This window comes from Prionailurus bengalensis, chromosome B4, assembly GCF_016509475.1.
Source record: "Prionailurus bengalensis isolate Pbe53 chromosome B4, Fcat_Pben_1.1_paternal_pri, whole genome shotgun sequence".
NCBI classification, from domain to species: domain Eukaryota; kingdom Metazoa; phylum Chordata; class Mammalia; order Carnivora; family Felidae; genus Prionailurus; species Prionailurus bengalensis.
In genome coordinates this window covers 103,739,493-103,760,353 of record NC_057358.1, presented here as the reverse complement: position 1 = coordinate 103,760,353, position 20,861 = coordinate 103,739,493, and the positions used below count along the sequence as shown (strand labels likewise).

The 20,861-nt window shown below is 34.7% G+C and overlaps 1 protein-coding gene across 1 annotated transcript in view; it reads right to left on the bottom strand.

Annotated features, from left to right (window-relative positions):
* PTPRQ (protein tyrosine phosphatase receptor type Q) overlaps positions 1-20,861 on the bottom strand; it is a 238,357-nt gene that overhangs the window by 13,521 nt on the left and 203,975 nt on the right. Inside the window, 6 exon segments of the mRNA XM_043564288.1 lie at positions 2,585-2,733; positions 3,851-3,976; positions 4,175-4,309; positions 10,954-11,030; positions 15,959-16,049; positions 19,412-19,493. Coding sequence (XP_043420223.1) covers positions 2,585-2,733; positions 3,851-3,976; positions 4,175-4,309; positions 10,954-11,030; positions 15,959-16,049; positions 19,412-19,493 — 660 coding nt within the window.

The window sequence follows — 20,861 nt, the reverse complement described above, 5'->3', positions numbered from 1 at the left end:
GGTGTGCGTGGAGCATGTTCTGCATGTTGGAAGAAGAGCAAGGAGCCGAGGGCCGGGGGACTGCCGTGGAGAGGTGACAGGGGAGAGGCGTCAGAGTACTTGCTGCAGGGCCGCAGGTGGAGCGCGAGAGCAAGGGCACAGTCAGGGATGACTCCGGGTTCTGGCACCATGGGGAGTGGACTTGCAGTTTACCAAGATGGGGACTGAGAAGGTGGAGTGAGGTTGGAGATTGAATCAAATGTTCTGTTTTGGACACATCAAATTTTCAGTTTTGTGGTCATTCAGGTTGTCACATTAAATTGGCAGTTAAATGTACATCTAAGTTGAGGTGAGAAGCTGGGGTTAGAGATAAAAATTTAGTAGACTTTTTTTTTTTAATTAAAAAAAATTTTTTTTCAACATCTATTTATTTTTGGGACAGAGAGAGACAGAGCATGAACGGGGGAGGGGCAGAGAGAGAGGGGGACACAAAATCGGAAACAGGCTCCAGGCTCTGAGCCATCAGCCCAGAGCCTGACGCGGGGCTCGAACTCACGGACAGCGAGATCGTGACCTGAGCTGAAGTCGGAAGCTTAACCGACTGTGCCACCCAGGCGCCCCAGTTGAGTTTTAAATGATACCAAAAAGACATTAATTTGAGCATTCTTTTTTCTGATATTTCATCCATTTCTATTACAAAGGGGGAGACTCTCTCTCTCTCTCCCTCTCTGTCTGTCTTTCTATTGAAGTATAATTGACACACAATGTGACATTAGTTTCAGGTATACAACATAGTGATTTGGTTAAGTCTATAGATTATGCTATGTTCATCACAGTGTAGCTATTATCTGCTCTCTATTCTTTTTAAATTTTTTTTTAATATTTATTTATTTTTGAAGGAGAGAGAGAGACAGACATGAGGGGGGAGGTACAGAGAGAAAGGGAGACACAAAATCCAAAGCAGGCTCTAGGCTTTGAACTGTCAGCACAGAGCTCGACGTGGGGCTTGAACCTATGGACTGCGATGTCATGACCTGAGCCAAAGTTGGACACTTAACCAACTGAGCCCCATGCTCTCTACTCTTTTTGAGGCTATAAGGGATTAGGTACTTTTCTTTTCTAATGGATGTTAGTGTCAGTATATGTGCAAGACACAAAGAAGCTAAAGGCAGCTACTGTTCATTAAAAATTTTAATCATCAGTGACCCAGCTTAACAGGAATAGTTGACTTTAGAAGCAAGCTGTTAATCTATTTATATCATATACTATTTTGATGAAAATGTTATGTTTAGGGAGGGGAAATGGAAATAAGACAGTAAAAATGAGGCTTTTAATCTTTGTTCTGTATGCTTTTTAAACCTAAATATTGTTTAGATATTTTGTAATGAGCAAGCATTTATGTATTACCTTTATAATTAAAAAAAATGTAAAATATTCCTAGAAAATATATAATCATTTAAGTCACATATTGAATTTTCTCCTCTAAATAAAAGTAAAAAACTTGGATGGATTAATATTTTCTTACATCTTTAACCAGACTGATTACAGCATACACCTGTTAGAAAAATGATCAGTTATTGGAAAAATTATAATTAATAATTTATTAATTATTAATGTGACTAAGTACTGTTACCTAATAATTTTATTTCAGTAATAGATATGTAACAAACAATTTACCATTTTAACCATATTTAAGTACACAACTCAGTTGGCATGAAACACATTCACAACATTGTGCAACCATCACCACTATCCATTTCCAGAACTTTTTCATCATCCCAAGCAGAAGTTCTCATGAAACAACTAACTAAACACCATATGCATTATAACTCCCCATCTCTCTCTCCCTCAAGTCCCTGGTAACCACAATTTTACTTTCTGTCTCTATGAATTTACCTATTCTAGGCATCTCTGGTAAATGGAATCATAAAATAGTGTATTATTATCCACTTTTTCTCTAATTTACAAACCAATTGTTGAAGAGACACAAGTTGAGACTTATTTAGATCTATCATGTTAGAAAACACAAATTAAATCAATCTGTCCAGAAAAACTCTGAATGCTAAAAACCTTGAATTTTATTTCTAAGTATTAAATGCCAATGAAAATGAGGAGACAATTTCAACTTGCAGTTATATTCTCTTAACCATGTTCAAAAAGCAGCCAAAGAAGGACATGAGAGTAGCTAAAGTTTGTACAAATTTGTTATAATACTTGGGTTGGTCACCCAATTTAATCTTTATTTTAGAGTTCATTTTCTTTTATTCTTTACAACTCAAATCTAAAAATTCTTTTTACAAAAAATTAAATTATGATAGTAGACTAATGCCAATTGAAATAATAAAGGATCTGATGTTTATTTGTAAAATTCTTAAAATCCTACACACACACACACAAACACACACACACACACACACACACACACACACACATCAATGAGGGGCTACAATTAAAAAAAATTTAAAGACTTTCCTTTGAGAGGCATAATCCAGTCAAGACTTCAGGAAAGTTCCCTTATCAATGGTATCATGATAATCAAAAGACACATTGGGTTTAAACACCATTTCTAGTGTTTCATATAAAGTTCTGAAAATATCTTCCTTACCTGCAGTGAACAATCATAGGTGTTGTGTCATGTGCTCTGCTTGCTCGAACCAACTTTACAAAGTGAACCAGAGGGGCACTGTTTTCAGGGACTCCATGCTCAGGCCAAGCAGTAAAGTTGCACTGTCTCACAGTCATACAATCTCCATGCTAGGCAACATGACAGATTATAGAAGCACGATACAATTATTAAAGTACCACAGTGAAGGTTTAAGGCAGCTTATGTCTTAGCTTTTGAAGGTGATCTTTTAAAAATGACTATTTACCAAACGGAAGAAACTATGTTTTCATGATTTCCTGCAAGACAGGTCTTCTATTATTGCTACAATAAAGCAAATTGCCTTTCAGCATGAATGGCAACAATAAAAAAGCTTACAAACAGAGGATAATATAGAGTGTTTATATTCAAATGTAATGTAACATTTCGTAGGACAAGAATTGTAGATTTTAAAACAATTTTGTTCCGGGGCACCTGGGTGGTTTAATTGGTGAAGCATGGTTCAGTCGGTTAAGCATCCGACTTTGGCTCAGGTCATGATCTCACGGTTCGTGAGTTCAAGCCCCATGTCGGGTTCTGTGCTGACAGCTCAGAGCCTGGAGCCTGCTTCAGATTCTGTCTCCCTCTCTCTCTCTCGCTCTGAACCTTCCCCACTCACTCTCTGTCTCTGTCTCTCTCCCTCAAGAATAAGCATTTACAAATTAAAAATAAAAAAAAACCAATTTTGTTCCAAAATGCAAACACATTCACCTATTATTCAAAACACAGGTAATGAGTGTCTGATAATGTTAGAAAGTATAAATTTCCTTAGATCGTTTTCTGTGTGTATAGACATTTATACAAACTGGTAAGTGGGATCCCATACTATACCTTATGTATTGGTTCTGGATTAAATAGAAAATCAAATTATTAAGATGAGGAAAGAGATTACTGATTAAGGAAATTCCTGTTTTAAGTCAAATATTATAGTTTCTTCATCAAATAAAAACCTAATAATCTAGTTATTTCCTTCTTTTTTTCCTTTGTCTACCTAACAATTTGGTGATACTTGGTTAATGTAAACTTTAACCATGAGATTTGGAATTAAACAAAGTGACACAGATATTGAGATCAGTTACCAACTAAAAGCTTTGGTTTAGAAAATATTAGGAAGGCACTGTTGAATGTAGAGGTATTGTTGCAAGGGGCAGTTCTGGAAATTAATTTTACTTCTAGACATTTAGAGACTCATATTTACTATTGTGTTCCCCTCCATTGCCTTTTTTTTACCCTTTCAATTTTCAGATCCCTGATGGTCCAATCTATTTGAACATCCTCCATTAGCTTTGTAATCACTATATCTCCAAAGACAGTAACTGGTTTGTTGTCCTCTGGCCAATACTGATGGCATCTGATCTGTATTCAGAGAAAATCACCAGTCATAAGAACCACTGTTATATTAGAATATATATCACAGTTATTGCTACTAAGTTAAAACTGCCTCATAGACAGATGTCTAAGTTATTGATGACTCACAGCATTAGCTGAAATTGTCACACATATATTAAGACAATTGTAAGATAACATCTTGTGAAAGATTTTTAAATAACTTACCCGTCCTTTTTCAAAACACTGTGTTAGCATTACTAATGTTTTTGCTCTGGTTTCCCATACCATTCTCCAAAAATCCCCAACTGTTCCTGGTAATGGACCTTGGGTGGCAATAAATTCATTTGGACATAGGTAGCCCTAAAAGGATATAATTACAACATTAAATATATATATATATATATATATATATATATATATATATGCAATACATAAAAATATACTGGTTGTAAAATATATAATAGAATGTTGAATTCACCTACAAATTCACTATCTTGAATGAAGTACCATTAATATTTTGTTCAATTTCTTTACAGTATTAAAAGATGTACATTCTTCCATTGAAATAATGTTTATGAGTTCCTACTGTGTGCTAGGCACTGTTCTAGGAATTGGGGATTCAAGCCCTGGTAAAGACACTAAAATTCTTCTTCTCATTTATCTTATATTCTAGTTAGGGGGAAATAGACATTGTCTATTAATAAGTCCATTAAATAACCAAATTACACAGAATTTTTAAAGTGCTATGAAAGAGGGTTTTCAGAAAATATGGTGTTCAGAACAGACTCATGGGTAATATCTTAGGGAAAATGTGAAGAAGGACGGGAGTCAGCTCTGCAGGATTTGGGGGAAAGTATTCCAGGTACGAAGTCAAGTGTAACAGCATTAGAGGAATAATATGTCTGGAATTTAATAGCAAGTGGCTGGAGTGGAGTAAATGAGGGAAGACAGTTACAGAAGATGATGTAAGAAAGAACAGGGGAGGGAGGATAAGGGTACTTTACATCCTAGTAGATAATTATAAGACTGATTTTTACTCTGGATGATACAGAAACCTGATGAAAGGCTTTCAACATTCAGTGTTCAAAGCATACACTCTATATGGTTTAGCAGTTTTACTCTGGTTTCTGTAAGAAGACCAGCCTATAGGGGTTAAAAAGTGAAAGGAGGGGGTACCTGGGTGGCTCATTAAACAAGTCTGATTCTTGATTTTGGCTCAGGTCATGATCTCAGTTTGTGGGATGGAGCTCCACATCAGGCTCTGCACTGACAGCATGGAGCCTACTTGGGATTCTCTCTCTCTTTCTCTCTGCCTTCCCCTGCTCATGTGCTTGCTCACTCTCTTTCCAAATAAATAAACACATACATACATACATACATACATACATACATATGTTTTTAAAAAGGTGAAAGAAGGAGAGTGGTTAGAAGGTTATTGCAACAATCCAACCATGGGGGGTAATTTTGCTGACAAAAATGGGGATGGTGAGAAATGATAAGATATGGATATATTTTGAAGACAGAGTCAAGAGAATTTGCTGATGGGCTGGATATTGGGTATAAGAATTTCAGAGGAAGATGGGGAAGACTTCTGGATGCAGATTTGAAGGGAAAATTAGGAATTTAAAATTGACATATTAAACCTGAAATCTTTGTTAGATATTCAAGTGGGAATATCATGAAGGCAATTGGGTATATGAGTCTGAAATTCAGGAAGACATCCAAACTGGATGCATAATTTGAAAGTAATCATTGCATAGGTCTCAGTTAAAACACAAGAATGGATGAAATCATGAGGAAATGCATTTGGAAAGAAATCATAAATTCAAGAATTGGGCTCTAGATAATTCCACTGTTTGGTGGTGGAGGAGATAACAGAGAACCAATGAAACTGAGAGGAAAGAGTCAAAGTTGTAGATGGAAAATCGAGAGAATGATGTCCTGGATACCCAATGAAGGAAGTGTTTCAAGGATGAGTAATGGTAATTATGGTAATTGAATAATGGTAATTGAATAGTAATCATTCGATTTATAAAATGTTTTCCAGTCATTTGCATTTCACTTTTTTAGGGACTAAATGTCCTTTGGTACTATAGTATTCTATCAAAGTAGGGACAAATCTGTTTCTGATGTTATTACAGTTCATTTTCATCATGGGTTTAATATTTAATTTCTAATTATAGTAAAAATATATCCTTAAGTTAAAGTAATTTCAGGCATCTCAAGTTGACAAGAGAGATAATTGTGAGGTTTTGATGACTTTCTCATGTCCCATTGCATAGTGTTATTATTGTTAGCTCTCTTGAAAATATTTCTAAACTCATTTGTAAAGTTAGTGGCTGTTTATAGGGATGCAGTATCTTTTTTCCTCCCTACCTCTCTCCCACAGTCTATCCACTATCGAAATGTTCCAAGCTCTCTGTGAGTCCTAGCTTCAGGAGCACAATTCCCAAGAACAGCCAAGGGCAGAGGGATAAACACATATTAATCTAGTTACAGACCCTGGCCTGGAGTTTCCCAGTCTTAAGGCATTTCCCTCGGACCACCTTCTGGTCTTCCCTTTTCCTTTCCCCAGACTTGGTGTTCTGCTTTTCCATCTGAAGAGTAGTTATTTTGCTTTCTTCCTTACCTCCCTGTACAGTTTTCCTCCCTTTTCCTCTAGCACTCAGAGACAGAAATAAGAATCCAGTGTCCATTTGTAGATGGCTCCTGTCTTTTGCTTCTGGAAAAAGTGTTCATGAACTTTCAGATGGAGGTGCCATGGAACAAAATTGGGGAGTGGGGGGAAATATCAGATGTATATTTCTGAGAAGTCTTCACTCTTTCTGAGGGAAGACTGCTTGACTTTGGGGATGGTGAAGTAAGGGACACTATGATTTAATGGCTTTTCTATTTCCATCTGTTCCTGGCATTTCAAGCAAAGATTTACCCGAAAGCTAAGAGCAACAATATACTGCCCACTCCAATTCTGAAATCTTCCTTAATGTAGGGTGCTTTCCATCAGAGCCTGCTTACCATGCAGCTCAGTAATGATTTTGAATATCATTACATGTGGGTCATAGTGACTTTGTTGTAAGATTTATTATATTACAACATCACTTGATTATAGCAGGATATATATATATTCAGAATTCTTAGTTTATTGCTCACCCTGCATTATCATCTTCTTATGGTTGTTTCCTGACAACCTATAATATTTAGAAGGGACACTGGGGTTTCATGAATATTCCTTTGTTTATGTAATCTGTGTAGGTTTAGTTATACCTACTAAAACCATCAGTTTCCTTTGTAATCACATCCATGCCCTATACTGTTACCCTATATCTGGTTGAACATTAGAGGATGTGAGCTATTCTTTCGTACCTACTTATTGGGGAATAAAAATTATACAAATCAATACATCACTGATACAATTATTTGCCTTTGTCCTGTTCTATAGTATCACAAAACACATGATCATTAGCACATTGATTAAAGTTAAATGCATATATGCATCATTCTGTAAATCAAAGTAAAACTTCAGCATGCTATAGAGTTTAGGCTACAATGAAAATTAATAATCACAAGATTTCACCAAAATCTTTAGAGAAGAATTACATTTTCAAGGGAATTAATAATTTCATAAGTGACTAAAATATTCTTCCTGCAACAGAAAATGTGTGTGGTTTTTCAAAATGGATTTAAAGTTCTTGCAGAAAAATAGGCTCGATTTAAAGTTTTTGCATAAATATTCAAAAGATCCCTTAACTCCTCTGAACCCTCCCTCACTTCCCCTATTAATAAATCTTAAATTCTCCAATTATTTATTTCTTTCACAATAGGACCCAATATTTGACTGTAATTATGGAGTTATAATTAATCAATATAGAACTTAGAATGAATTTTCCCCCCTTAGCAGAGGTTTCAAGGCAGGACGGAGCATCACATAAGCAGAGTTCCAGTGGGACCAAAGGAAATGGCAGGCCTGGGAGTGAAGACCTATGAACAAGAAAATAATAAAAGACTATGGGCAGCAAAAAACAAACAACCCAGTTAATAAATGGGCAGAATATATGAATAGACACCTTTCCAAAGAAGACATCCGGATGGCTAACAGACAGATGAAAAGATGCTCAAAAATCACACATCATCAGGGAAATACAAATCAAAACCACATTGAGATACCACCTCATACTGGTCAGAATGGCTAAACTTAACACAAGAAACAACAGATGTTGGCGAGGATGCAGAGAAAGGGGAAACCTCTTTCACTGTTGCTGGGAATGTATACTGGTGCGGCCACTCTGGAGAATAGTATGGAGTTTCCTCAAGAAACTAAAAATAGAACTACCCTACAATCCAGCAATTGCACCAGTAGGTATTTACCCAAAGGATACAAAAATACAGATTAGAAGGGGTACACCATCTACATATGTACCCCAATGTTTATAGCAGCACTCTCAACAATAGCCAAATTGTGGGAAAAGCCTAAATGTCCATCAACTGATGAATGGATAAAGAAATTGTGGTTTATATACACAATGGAGTACTACGTGGCAATGAGAAAGAATGAAATATGGCCCTTTGTAGCAATGTGGATGGAACTGGAGAGTGTGATGCTAAGTGAAATAAGCCATACAGAGAAAGACAGATACCATATGCTTTCACTCTTATGTGGATCCTGAGAAACTTAACAGAAACCCATGGGGGAGGGGAAGGAAAGAAAAAGAGGTTAGAGTGGGAGAGCGCCAAAGCATAAGAGACTCTTAAAAACTGAGAACAAACTGAGGGTTGATGGGGGGTGGGAGGGAGGGGTGGGTAGGTGATGGGCATTGAAGAGGGCATCTTTTGGGATGAGCACTGGGTGTTGTATGGAAACCAATTTGACAATAAATTTCATATATTAAAAAAAAGAAGATGTGGTATATACACACAATGGAATATGACTCAGCCATCAAAAAGAATGAGATCTTGCTATTTGCAACTATTGTAGATGGAGCTAGAGTGTATTATGCTAAGAGAAGTCAGTCAGAGGATGACAATTACCATTAATTTCACTCATATGTGGAATTTAGGAAACAAAACAGATGAACATATGGAAAGGGGGTAGAGAGAATAAAGGGAAATAAACCACAAGAGACTCTTCACAATAGAGAACAAACTGAGGTTTGATGGAGGGAGGTGGGTGGGAAATGGGCTAGATGGGTAATGGGTACTAAGGAGGGCACTTATGATGAGCACTGGGTGTTGTATGTAAGTGATGAATCACCGAATTCTACTTCTGAAACCAATATTGCACTGTATGTTAACTAACTAAAATATTAAAAATAATTAAAATTAAAATAAAAAATAAAGTTAAAAATTAAAAAAAAAGAAAAACAGACTAGGGGCAGTAGAGGAAATCCTCAGGTGACTGTAGGGTCACCATGATAAGGATGGTTAACTTTGCTATATGTTAGAATTAAAGCCAGGGTGTGAAAATATAAGGGAGCATATCTTGTTTTTTTAAAAAAAGACAACTGTATATTGGAGCTGTTCAGAGATAGAATCATCTGCCTTAGGAGGAAGTAGGTGAATCAATGCTGAGAGAAGCAAATAGGATTTTTAAAGAGACAGTTCCAAGGTGAATGGTTGACTTAAATAAGAACAAGGGCAATTCCTAACTCTGAGATTCCTCAGAGTGGTTGTGTCAACCCAAGTGGAGGTCTTGGGTGCATTTAAAGTATAGGGAAGAGCACTGAGAAGTCAAAGAGCCATGGAGAAGGAGAGGAAGCCCTAAAAACACATTGGTTTCATTCAATTTTCAATCCAATGCAGCAAGCTTTTATTATCTATGATGTGCCAGATAGTTCATTAGGCATGCCACAAAATTCACCCCATGTTGGTTCATTTATGTTCTTTTATATTTTTATATTATTTTTATGTTTATTTTTGAGAGAGAGAGAGACAGAGTGCAAGCAGGGGAGGGGCAGAGAGAGATGGAGACATGGAATCCAAAGCAGTCTCTAGTCTCAGCCATCAGCACAGAGCCCGACGTAGGGCTGGAACCCACGAACTGTGAGACCATGACCTGAGCTGAAGTTGGACGCTTAACTGACTGAGCCACCCACCTTTTTTTTTTTTTTAATTTTTTTTTTTAACGTTTATTTATTTTGGGGACAGAGAGAGACAGCGCATGAATGGGGGAGGGGCAGAGAGAGAGGGAGACACAGAATTGGAAACAGGCTCCAGGCTCTGAGCCATCAGCCCAGAGCTTGACGCGGGGCTCGAACTCACGGACCGCAAGATCGTGACCTGGCTGAAGCCGGACGCTTAACCGACTGTGCCACCCAGGCGCCCCACCCACCTTTTTTTTTAATGTTTATTTATTTTTGGGAGAGAGAGCACGAGAGAGCGAGTGGAGGAGGGGCAGAGAGAGGGAGAGAGAGAGACTCTCAAGCAGGCCTTGCACTGTCAGTGCAGAACCCAATACAGGGCTTGAACCCACAAACCATGAGATCATAACCTGAGCTGAAATCAAGAGTCAGAAGCTTAACTGACTGAGCCACCCAGGTGCCCCTCATTTATGTTCTTTGAGCAGGTACAATGGAGTGCACATTCTCCAGGTAGCTGAGGATAAAAAGAGAACATGACATCATAGTCCCATTGAAGGACTGAAAACCTAGATGGGAAGAAGAGCATGCTATTTTTATATTATATGGACATAACTATCTATTTGAGTGATTTTTTCTTTGTAAGAGAGATTGACAGACCTTTTTATGCACAAATAATATACTGACAAATATAAAATAGTGGAAAGGCCTGTGTCACTTACTAGTGACATGATTGTTGGTAAACTGCAATCTCTATTAGGAGCCTCCATTTCCCCATCTATAAAAGGGAGGTACCTAGTGTTGTTGTGAGGGACTGGCACATTAAAATCCATAGAGTTTATAATTAATTTCTTATTTAAAATCGTTGGAAGAGTAATATAATTGAAGTATTTATGCTTTATAAGAATATAAAACAAAAAAATGGTGACTTACAGAAACATAGCTGGCATTAATATAATCTGATCCCGGAATACTAGCATCAGCTATCAGCTTCACTCTGTTATTATTATCTAGAGGAAAATATGAGACATTAATGATAATTCATTTTTAAAATTGCCACTACTTTCTTTCCTATAAAAATAATACAAAGAAATTCATGACATAACATCGAACATTACAGATAGCCATAAAATTAAAGAAGTTCCCTCTTATCTCATATTTCCACTGCCCAGAGACAATGACTATTAATATGTTCTTGTACATACTTCCAGAATCTTCTGTACATATTCATAAAAAATTAACCACAAATGGAATTATTGTGGTTAAAAACCACAAATTTTCTGCAATTTTTTTTCATTTACCTATGTATGTCTTTCCATATTATCATAGACAAAATGTCTAGCTCATTATTTTAAACATATGGTATTTCACTGATTGGATATATTAATTTAACTCTTATGATGATTTAAATTCATCTCATTTTGTTATTGCAAAATGCTGAATAAATATATTTAAACTATTTGCAGTGTATTTGTAGAAAGCATTACCAGCAGTAGAATTCCTAAATCGTATTGTGCATTTCAAATTTTGAAAGATATTGCCAAATTGTTCTCTAATTATATAAGTTCATACTCTGAACAAAAGTGTTTGAACAATTCTGTTTCCTCTTATTTTCACTACCATAAGATATTAAACATTTTAATTTATGATATTTTGACAGACACAAATTTATATCTCATAATATTTATTTTTATTTCCTTAAATGTGAATGTAATTGATCTGAGGTTATTTGTTTGTGTATTGACCATTTTAAATAACTTTTTTAACGGACTTTTCATATTATACTATTTTTCTATTAAAAATATTTTATAATGAAAATATGCTTACATGTATTGAATGAAATTTTCTTCTTATCATTTATTTTACTCTGTCAATCAATGGAGCTGCTAGCTATCTTGCCATACATAAAATTTACATGTTTTTATAATCAAATTTCTAATTATTTTTCCTCATGGAATTATGGCTTCTTGTGTCATTCATAGAAAGGGGTCGGTCACATCAATGTTTTTATTTGTACAAAATCATTCATAATTTCTTCTAGAACTTTAATGGGTTTTTCTGCTTTTGTTTTAACTATTTCAATCTTTGATCCATTGGAATTTATTATTATGTTTTATGGAACGAGCTAAAATATATTTTTTATTGTTTGTTTCTTTGTTGCCATTTGGAACAACAGTCTCAATTTGTTAACATTCCATCATTCCCCCTTACTCAAAATACTACTGTTACTATACATTAGATTTCTCTATGCATTTAGGCCTATTTCTGGACTATTTATTCCTTTCCATTAATTTTTCTGCCTATTCTTTCTTTAACACCAAACTTTTAATGATTATTCTTTAGAATATTTTAAGATCTGGTAAAACTAGATGCCCCTAACCATTATTTTTTTCAAAAAAGGGGTTCAAAATTATTTTTTGTGAGAATATTTACCACTTTGGTATTACAGTCAGAATGTCCAGTGCTAATTTTACTAGTCATGAAAATGATACAAAATACCATTACTACATCTTTATTTTGAAGTTTTTTTTTTTTTTCCTAATCTCATGAGGAAGACACTTGGTAGTGGAGGAACAATTGGTAAATGGCTTTGGATTTGAATTCCAAATGAATCATCTGTTATCTACCATATAAATGGACTTGGGTGAATTCCTTAATTTCTCTTCTCCTTCATTACCTAAACTATAATATATAGTTATAATATTTATTTTTAGAATTTTCTTGAGGAAAACTTACACGAAAGCTTCTGGAACTTATAAAGCTGAGTAGAACTTGATACATGCTCTCATGTTCTTAAAGCTTAAACACATGTTACTTGTTAAATGACTATGCTGCATCATTAGAGTTAAAATGACCTGCCCTATAGGTTTAGAGATGGGGAATGTTTAAGCAAATTTATGCAAATGATTTATGCCTCAAAGACTTTTAATTTGGTGTGCTATAACTATTTTAATGACCTTGTGGCTAGTCCTGTAACTTAGGAAGGGATGCCAGCAGGTTTCTATTCACTTGATATGCCTGCTTATAACTATCTGAGTCAACAGCAAGCTAAACTTTTCTTCGTGGTGTTGGAACATTTCTGAAGGTCATAGTGTCCTGTCAAACAGAGATTTGGAAATCTCTTTTGCAAGCATTTGCTGCTAATTCTAGTACCTTAAAGCCCTGTAAGCTAATATCTTCTATAATGCACTGTGATATTTGAAATCCCACTTCCTACATTACTCAGGGGAAACAATGTACTTCACTAAGCTGGCTCAAGCTAAAATTCAGAGTCTATTAAAATGAATTCATTCTCTATGGGAGAAAAAAACGTTTCTTCAGCTTAATGGCTTCTCTGAGAGCACAGCGGGAGAATATATTTAGTTTAAACATCTCATTTCCTTGTACTGTGTGTGTGTGGCAGGGGTACGCTTACCCATAGAGGTGGCTGTGAGTTTATAGCTCGCCTTCTAACCCAGGTTAGGGAACTGTGCTTGTTATGTCCATACTATAGCCCCTAAAGTCCTGTTACTAAAGCTTATTCACCAAGAAAGTTAGTGGCTTTTAAAAATAAGCAATCTATTACTGATTCAACAATCATAAGCACTAACATTGGGAGCATGTTCCAGTACTGTGCAGAGTGGGTTAAATAATTATTTCATTAATCCTCACAGTAAGCTCACAAGGTGGACACCACTGAATGGTACATATAGTCACTAAGGCTGTTAGTAGTTACACAGGATTGCAGCCTAGCAAGTTTCATTGGAGCCCACACATTCTTAGCAGTTTTACTATATGCAGGCAGTAGGTATTCATTGAATTAATTAATTACTCTAATAACATTCTTGAAGAATAGAGAAATCTACCTAATACAATTATTTCTTATAGGACCTCCAATTCTCTAAGAGGATAGTTAAGAAACACTTTTCCCCTACAAATCCATGAAAAGATATTGAATGTGGATGTAATACATTATTTGAAAAAGTGCCATAAATTTTTCTGGACTGAAATCAAGAAAGCAGAAAACAATTAGACATTGTCCATTTGCCTCTAGTAAAGGTGAAACATGCATGAAATTCTAATGATGATATTCCAAACATCCTTGATGTGTAATTCCACCATTAACAATTATTTTTTGTCTTAGCCTCAGATTTGAAGAAATGGGGCAATCATACTCCTCAAATCTTCTTGTTGTTTTAAGGTTTTTTATTTACTTCCATTGACCACTCTTATTCTCTTCCTGTCTTATAAGTAATAAAGCTATGTGGTCTGACTTTTCTTATAGTGATAATGTGAATCCTGATAATAATGCACTGGGATCTTAATAATAAAAGATTGAAATGTCACATTTAAAAAATATTTTGCTAACATCTCAAATTTCTACATATTTTCAATTAGGTACCCTTTGATCTTTGGAAATAAGTTAGCCATATTTGGTTTACTTATTTTATATATACTGATAGATTAGAAATCACTTCAGCCAAATATATGAATGTAGATATGAAATATTCCATAATAACTGTCTTTCAATTAGATTATAGTATTAATTTTCACTGAAAAGCATTGAATAGGAATGAAGCAAACAAGTATGGAAGAAATATAGATAGAGACAAATATAAAAATATGAGAAATTCCTTATCTCTTAAACTTATAATGCATCTGACCCAGGTTAACTCTCTGAAAGGGAAAACAAAAGGATCCACTGAGAAACACAGACATTTAGAGATGCAATACTAACATTCGGTCATTCCTACAATAGTGTCTGATTTGTCAACTTGCTCCTAAAGTCATTCACGTATTATTTGCTTTGTTCCAGGAAGGATTTTGTGTGATTAAAGCTATTTGCATTTTCATCCTATCCTAATTCTTGGGAATTAGCAGATTCCACTAGATGACTACTTCCTATATCACGTTTCCCTAAATTTGTTTACTTCATGCTTCAGTTATCCTCCAGTTCTAGAATATCAGAATTTGCTCCATGTCTTCCTATCCACATCCTTTATTATTTTACACTCTGCGAGTGTATCCTTCTCCACGTCTGTGTCTTCCTAGACAGAAGAGTTCAATTTTTAAGTAAGGATTTTACCAATATAGAACATAGAAAAATATATATATTACTATTATATTATTATATATCATATTTGTATATTGTGTATCATTATAATACATAATATTATATATTATTATATATTAGAATATTTTAAAATTAGAAATATTTAAAAATTCTAGATTTTGAAACAATATTAACAATATTTCAGAACACCACAAATAGCACTTGTTTATTTCATAGTAGGAAGTGAATTGTATCAGAATATAGACAGTAGGCACACGTGTTCAAAATATGTAATATCAAACATACAGCTATTATTAACAGAGGAATATAATTATTTTTCCTTTCACATCGCTGCTAATTCTTAAAACAATGCAGTTTCTTTTCTCATTGATTGAAAAATGAAGTATGGCTTACTATGGTGAGACACAACCCTGCCTCCTTTGTAAAACCAATCCTGGTAAGCATACGTTTACTCCGATCTTCAGTGAATAGTTTGCAATGCATTGTTTTATATTCCGTAAGAAAGCACTGCCCTGCTTTTAAGGGAAACTAATGCACAAAGTTACATGTTTCTCTTTTCATTTGAGAACTGGATCTGTAGGAAGATGTTAGAGAGGTTCCTTACTTGGGTTAAATTACAAAGCTAAGAAACAATTAGGTCTACAGTTTCTTGCACCTGCATAAGTAAACCTTGTGTGAACAAGCTGAAAATCATGTATGTTAACTTCAATAAATATTAACAAAGCAAAAGAGATACAGTTTGAAAATTACTGCTAATAAAATGCCTTAATGTAATCTGATGAATATGTAATATAATAAATTTAAGAAGTAAAAATGCTAAGATGCATTTGGTACTTATTTTAAAACATTTTGCAGGTCAGAACCAGAGGAAGTAAGTGCACATACATGGTTTTATATTTGGAAAGCGGTTTTTTGCTCTGTTCCAAGGCAGATCAGCATCAGTTGAAGAAAGATCCTGAAGAAATTTTGGTAATTCCTGTGGAATGAAGTTATTGCACAGTTTAGATTTATTTCAGAGGAAAACAAGAAATTCTACTTAATAAAAGACTATTCTTCACTCTAAACCCTTTTACTTTTAAATTGAAAACACCTCTCATAACTGCAGAAACAAGATCAAATTAATAGTAATGAACTTATATAAATGTTTACTGAAAATATTCTGAAAAAAATTGGTCTTTTGGACTATTGGTCTTTCTGGGATAATTTCTTTGTATTTTGGGAAGCTCTAAGATGTGGCAACCATGTTAATAATAACCCTGCTCCATACTTCACTAATGGTTTCATCAGGTACACACTGAGTATTATTTAATATTTTAATGTCTACTTAGTAGGGGAAGGGAGTTCAGTGATTTATTTTTTGTTTTCTCTCCTCGGGCAGCGTGATTTCATGCCTATTAATTGGTACAACACTGGTCAGTTTAAGAACATGTTAAAGGTCAATTCCTGTTCTCAGTAGGCATTGTTAAATCGGTACTGGAATGCAAAGGTGTGATTAAGAATTATCAGACACAGAGGAAGGGTCAAGGAGATCCATTATTGACATTTTGATAAGAGATCATGATATTATCCATTCATCATTAAAAAAGTTGGTGCCAGAAAACGTGTTCATTATTTTGTTGAGCTGGTGATTTATATTTACAAAGTTCATAGGTTTCCAGTTTAGAAAGAAGTCTCAACTTGCCAAATTCCTTAAAAAGTATTAAAATTTGTGTTTTTACAATTTTTTCAACATCATTATAAATAATTTCTTTTAATTGGGTAATTCTCCCTTTCCCACTTATTTTTCCTCAAAAAGAAAATCCGGACAGTCTTTTGCATATGGATATGGGTTAGAGGAAAGAAACAGTGTAAGCATCTGAAATCTCGTGTGTTGGCACAAAAAGCTTAGGGAAAAAAAAATTAGCCAACTAGGGAATCCCAGAACAGCTTCCTTGTGTCAAGGTGTCAGGAGTATATGTCAGTATATTCGTAAGAGACAATGAAATAGAGGCAGAAAAAAAGGTGAAATGGAAATCATCTGAAAAGTGGTACTTCTATTCTGTAATTTTTTCACAAAGAAGTTTCCACTTATAGATTTAAATGACTGTGGCCTTGATAATTAATACCCAATTACCAGGTTGACTGTTTGGATTGTAATGTTATACTTGGCAGCCTTTTTCTTATCAGGGAACATAGGGCCTCCACCATCCTATTCAGCATTTTCTCTTACTGTTTGCTCTTTTCATTGGGATCCTAGTTGAGTTGGACTGTTTTGCATCCTTAACCCTTCCCCCTTTATCTATCTGTTGGTCTTCTGCTTGTCCTAAAGTTCATCTCAAAGGTCACCTTTTTGTAAAGCCTTTTCTGACTGCTATCCAAATAGAGTCAGTTCTCACTTTTCCCTGCATATTTCTATCATGATACGGTGTATTTCTGTATTTTTTGTGCATGTCTTATCACAGTATGAGCTTCTTTTATGGTAGAAGTCATCATCATAATAGCTAATACCCGTGTCAGCCATGATTCTTAGTGTTACACACATTCAATTACGTTAGCATTTGCGACTTAGTGAGTTAAATAGCATTATTTTACAAATGAAGATATTGAGGAACAGAGAGTTTAAGTGATTTGCCCAAAGTCACTTGGCTATTGAGTGTTGAGTTCATATATACATCAATATGCTAAATACAATGCCTATCATATAGTAGAAGCTTATAAATATTTAATGTATAAGTGAGTATGACCTGAGTTATAAAGTTTATCAAATATGCATTTATTTATTAAAATATAATTTTGCTTTGAAAACTTAACACATCATTAGGGGCGCCTGGGTGGCTCAGTCGGTTAAGCGTCCGACTTCAGCTCAGGTCACGATCTCACGGTCCGTGAGTTCAAGCCCCGCGTCGGGCTCTGGGCTGATGGCTTAGGGCCTGGAGCCTGCTTCCGACTCTGTGTCTCCCTCTCTCTCTGCCCCTCCCCCGTTCATGCTCTGTCTCTCTCTGTCTCAAAAATAAATAAACGTTAAAAAAAAGTAAAAAAAAAAAAAGAAAACTTAACACATCATTAAGATAAAAACAATTTTAAAAAGTTCCTTACATATATAGATACATTTGTATAATATATAAAGTTTGCCTATATATTTATATAAAAAAACAAGTTCTCAAAACCATGATCTCCAAAAAAGTTGAACTAGAAACTTTCTCAACATAATACATGTGAAAATGTTATTGCTAATAAAACTTTTCATCTACTCAGTCATGCATAATGTAATTATATTCGCTCTTATTCTAGTGAAATTACACTTTTGCTCCTGAAAAATTGAGAGTTCTCGCTGTGTAAATGCTAAGAAAAGTTTTATGGTGCCATCGATTTTGTTAAGTCCAGACCAATATTACTTAAGAAGCATAACCAAAGAGCTGTAGGAAATACCATTAATCTTCTCACATTTTGTTATTATTCCCTGAGAGGCTGAAATATTATAATCCTGAATTATTCAAGCCAATTGCTTAATTCTTTGTTTCATAAGTTCACACACTAAAAATTTCATGCAAAAAAAAAAAGAAATAAAGTTTTTGGTGACATTTAGAGATCCGTTTTACTTATATAATACAAAATAACCAGCTAAGTTTGGAAAGATGCATACAAGTTTTAAAAAAAGCTTATTCATAGTTCTGATATACACCTTATGCATTATTATAATTTAAATTTTATAGGTATATAGAATATTGAAAGCAATAAAATTAATCTTAACTTCTGAATAGTGTCAAAGTGGAATGTTCTTAACTTCACATATTCTCCATAATGTGATATAGTATTTATTTCATAGTAACTTAATAATAGGCCTCATAAAATGCAGGTATTTTTACCTTTTGGATAGTTCTAGAAATAATATGATTTTTATAGTTTCTGGAAACATCACGTTCTCAGGTTCATCCACATCACTAACATAAACTAAGCAGGCAAAAATGGAATTATTTGGTCTCTAAATCTAAAATAATTATTTAAATATTAAAACCACATTTATAGCATAACCTAAGTCTCACAAAAACCGGTGAATACAGCATTCCAGATTCTCATCTATCTGGATGAAAGAGCAGAGAAGAAATGAGGCCAGGTGCCATTGCTGGGAAGGTCTGAAGCAGAGCACCTTTTCCTCACACAGTAGGTGAATAATTCCATTCGGGTTGCACCAGAGGCCACCACGTGTAACATTACTATCCAAACAATCAACCTGGTAATTGGGTATTGATTATCAAGGCCACAGTCCTTCATGGCCTTGCTTGCTTAAAATGGACATGAAATGTGACACATGAAACGACTGGAGGTCTGGCAATGTTGTGACAACTGCTAGTAACATACCGAAAATTCTTCTTGAAACTTTAGGTTGTTGTTTGTGCAAAGCTCTTCAACATGTTGCAGGAAGGATTTCTTGCTCACCGGCCTCCAAGCAAAGAAAGGTATAAATATTATCACGTTAGATTGAGTTCTTTCACTTTAGCATGGCGCTGGCTGTACAGTTAATGAGCCACAGAACAACAGACATTTCAAAACCCATAAACCACACCGCCCTTTAAAGTCACTCTGTCATATTTACAAAATTAACTTTTCCACCGTAAGTTTGCTTTGTCTCCTGGTACAAAATTCTTTCAATTTTCAAGTGACTTTCGATGAATGATTTCATATTTTAACGAAGAAAGTTTTTCAAGTAAATAAAAGGGCATAAAGTTATCATTGAATCCTAAAGCACATAATACCTCTTTGTCATACAGAAAACATTTTATACATTACAAGGTTTTAGAAGATATAAAATATTGCAGTGACCTCATTCTCATAATGACATGGTTTTTAAACCCTAAGGAGTTTAAATATCCCCGTATTACTTCCCAAGCTAAAATACAGACATGCAGGCTTCGCCCCAGAGAGAGAGAAAGCATTTCTCCAGTTACCATGCAATTAGTCATGCTTTTATGATTTATATCCAGCTTGGAGGTTTTTCTAGCAAACATACAAGAAAGGAACCACACATTAAGATTCATTGAATCAGTGAATCTAGCATTGATATTCAAAAAGAAGAAAAGATATTTAACAAACTTACTTGATGGATTTTCTATAACTAAGTAACCTGCAACAGAGATTGTATTAAATGCATTGTAAGTTGAGGGTATAGTTCTTTCTAAAAGACTTCTAGACTAAAATCAGAAAAATATAATAAATCAGTAATGTATGATGTGTTATCCCTTTAACTGATAGGTGATCGTTATTTTAAATTCTATTTCAATTGTCTAATATTTGGATCCAAATATGGCCAAATAATAACTTAGTTTCTCTCTCAAGCTAAGGCACCCTTTTATGCTGTTAGGCCTTTGGAGTACTGTGTTAAAAACAGGTCTTTTTTAAATTTTATTTTATATATTTCATGGTATCTAGGGTCTAAGAGAGTTAATGTGGATTAAAAAAAATATTTTCTTTGTCCACAGAGAGTGCTTAACCAGGGAGAGTGGATCTTTGAAAAATGACATCATATTGCCTAAATTTTATTTCATGAGTGAGTTTTGATGAGTATGTAACCATAAAAAATCACAATTCTTTCAGTTACTTTAGACATATCTCCTGTGACACTTCATCGGTCCAATTATTTATACTCTGAAAAAATCTGAAATAATTTTTTACAGCTAAATAGACTATGCATCACACACAAATTCAGAGATGGGCACATCTTCAATAACACGTTTGTCATGCACAATTAGCACCGCAAAACCACAAAAGGCACAAAGTATAATGAAATAAAATGAATAACATATAACTTTTT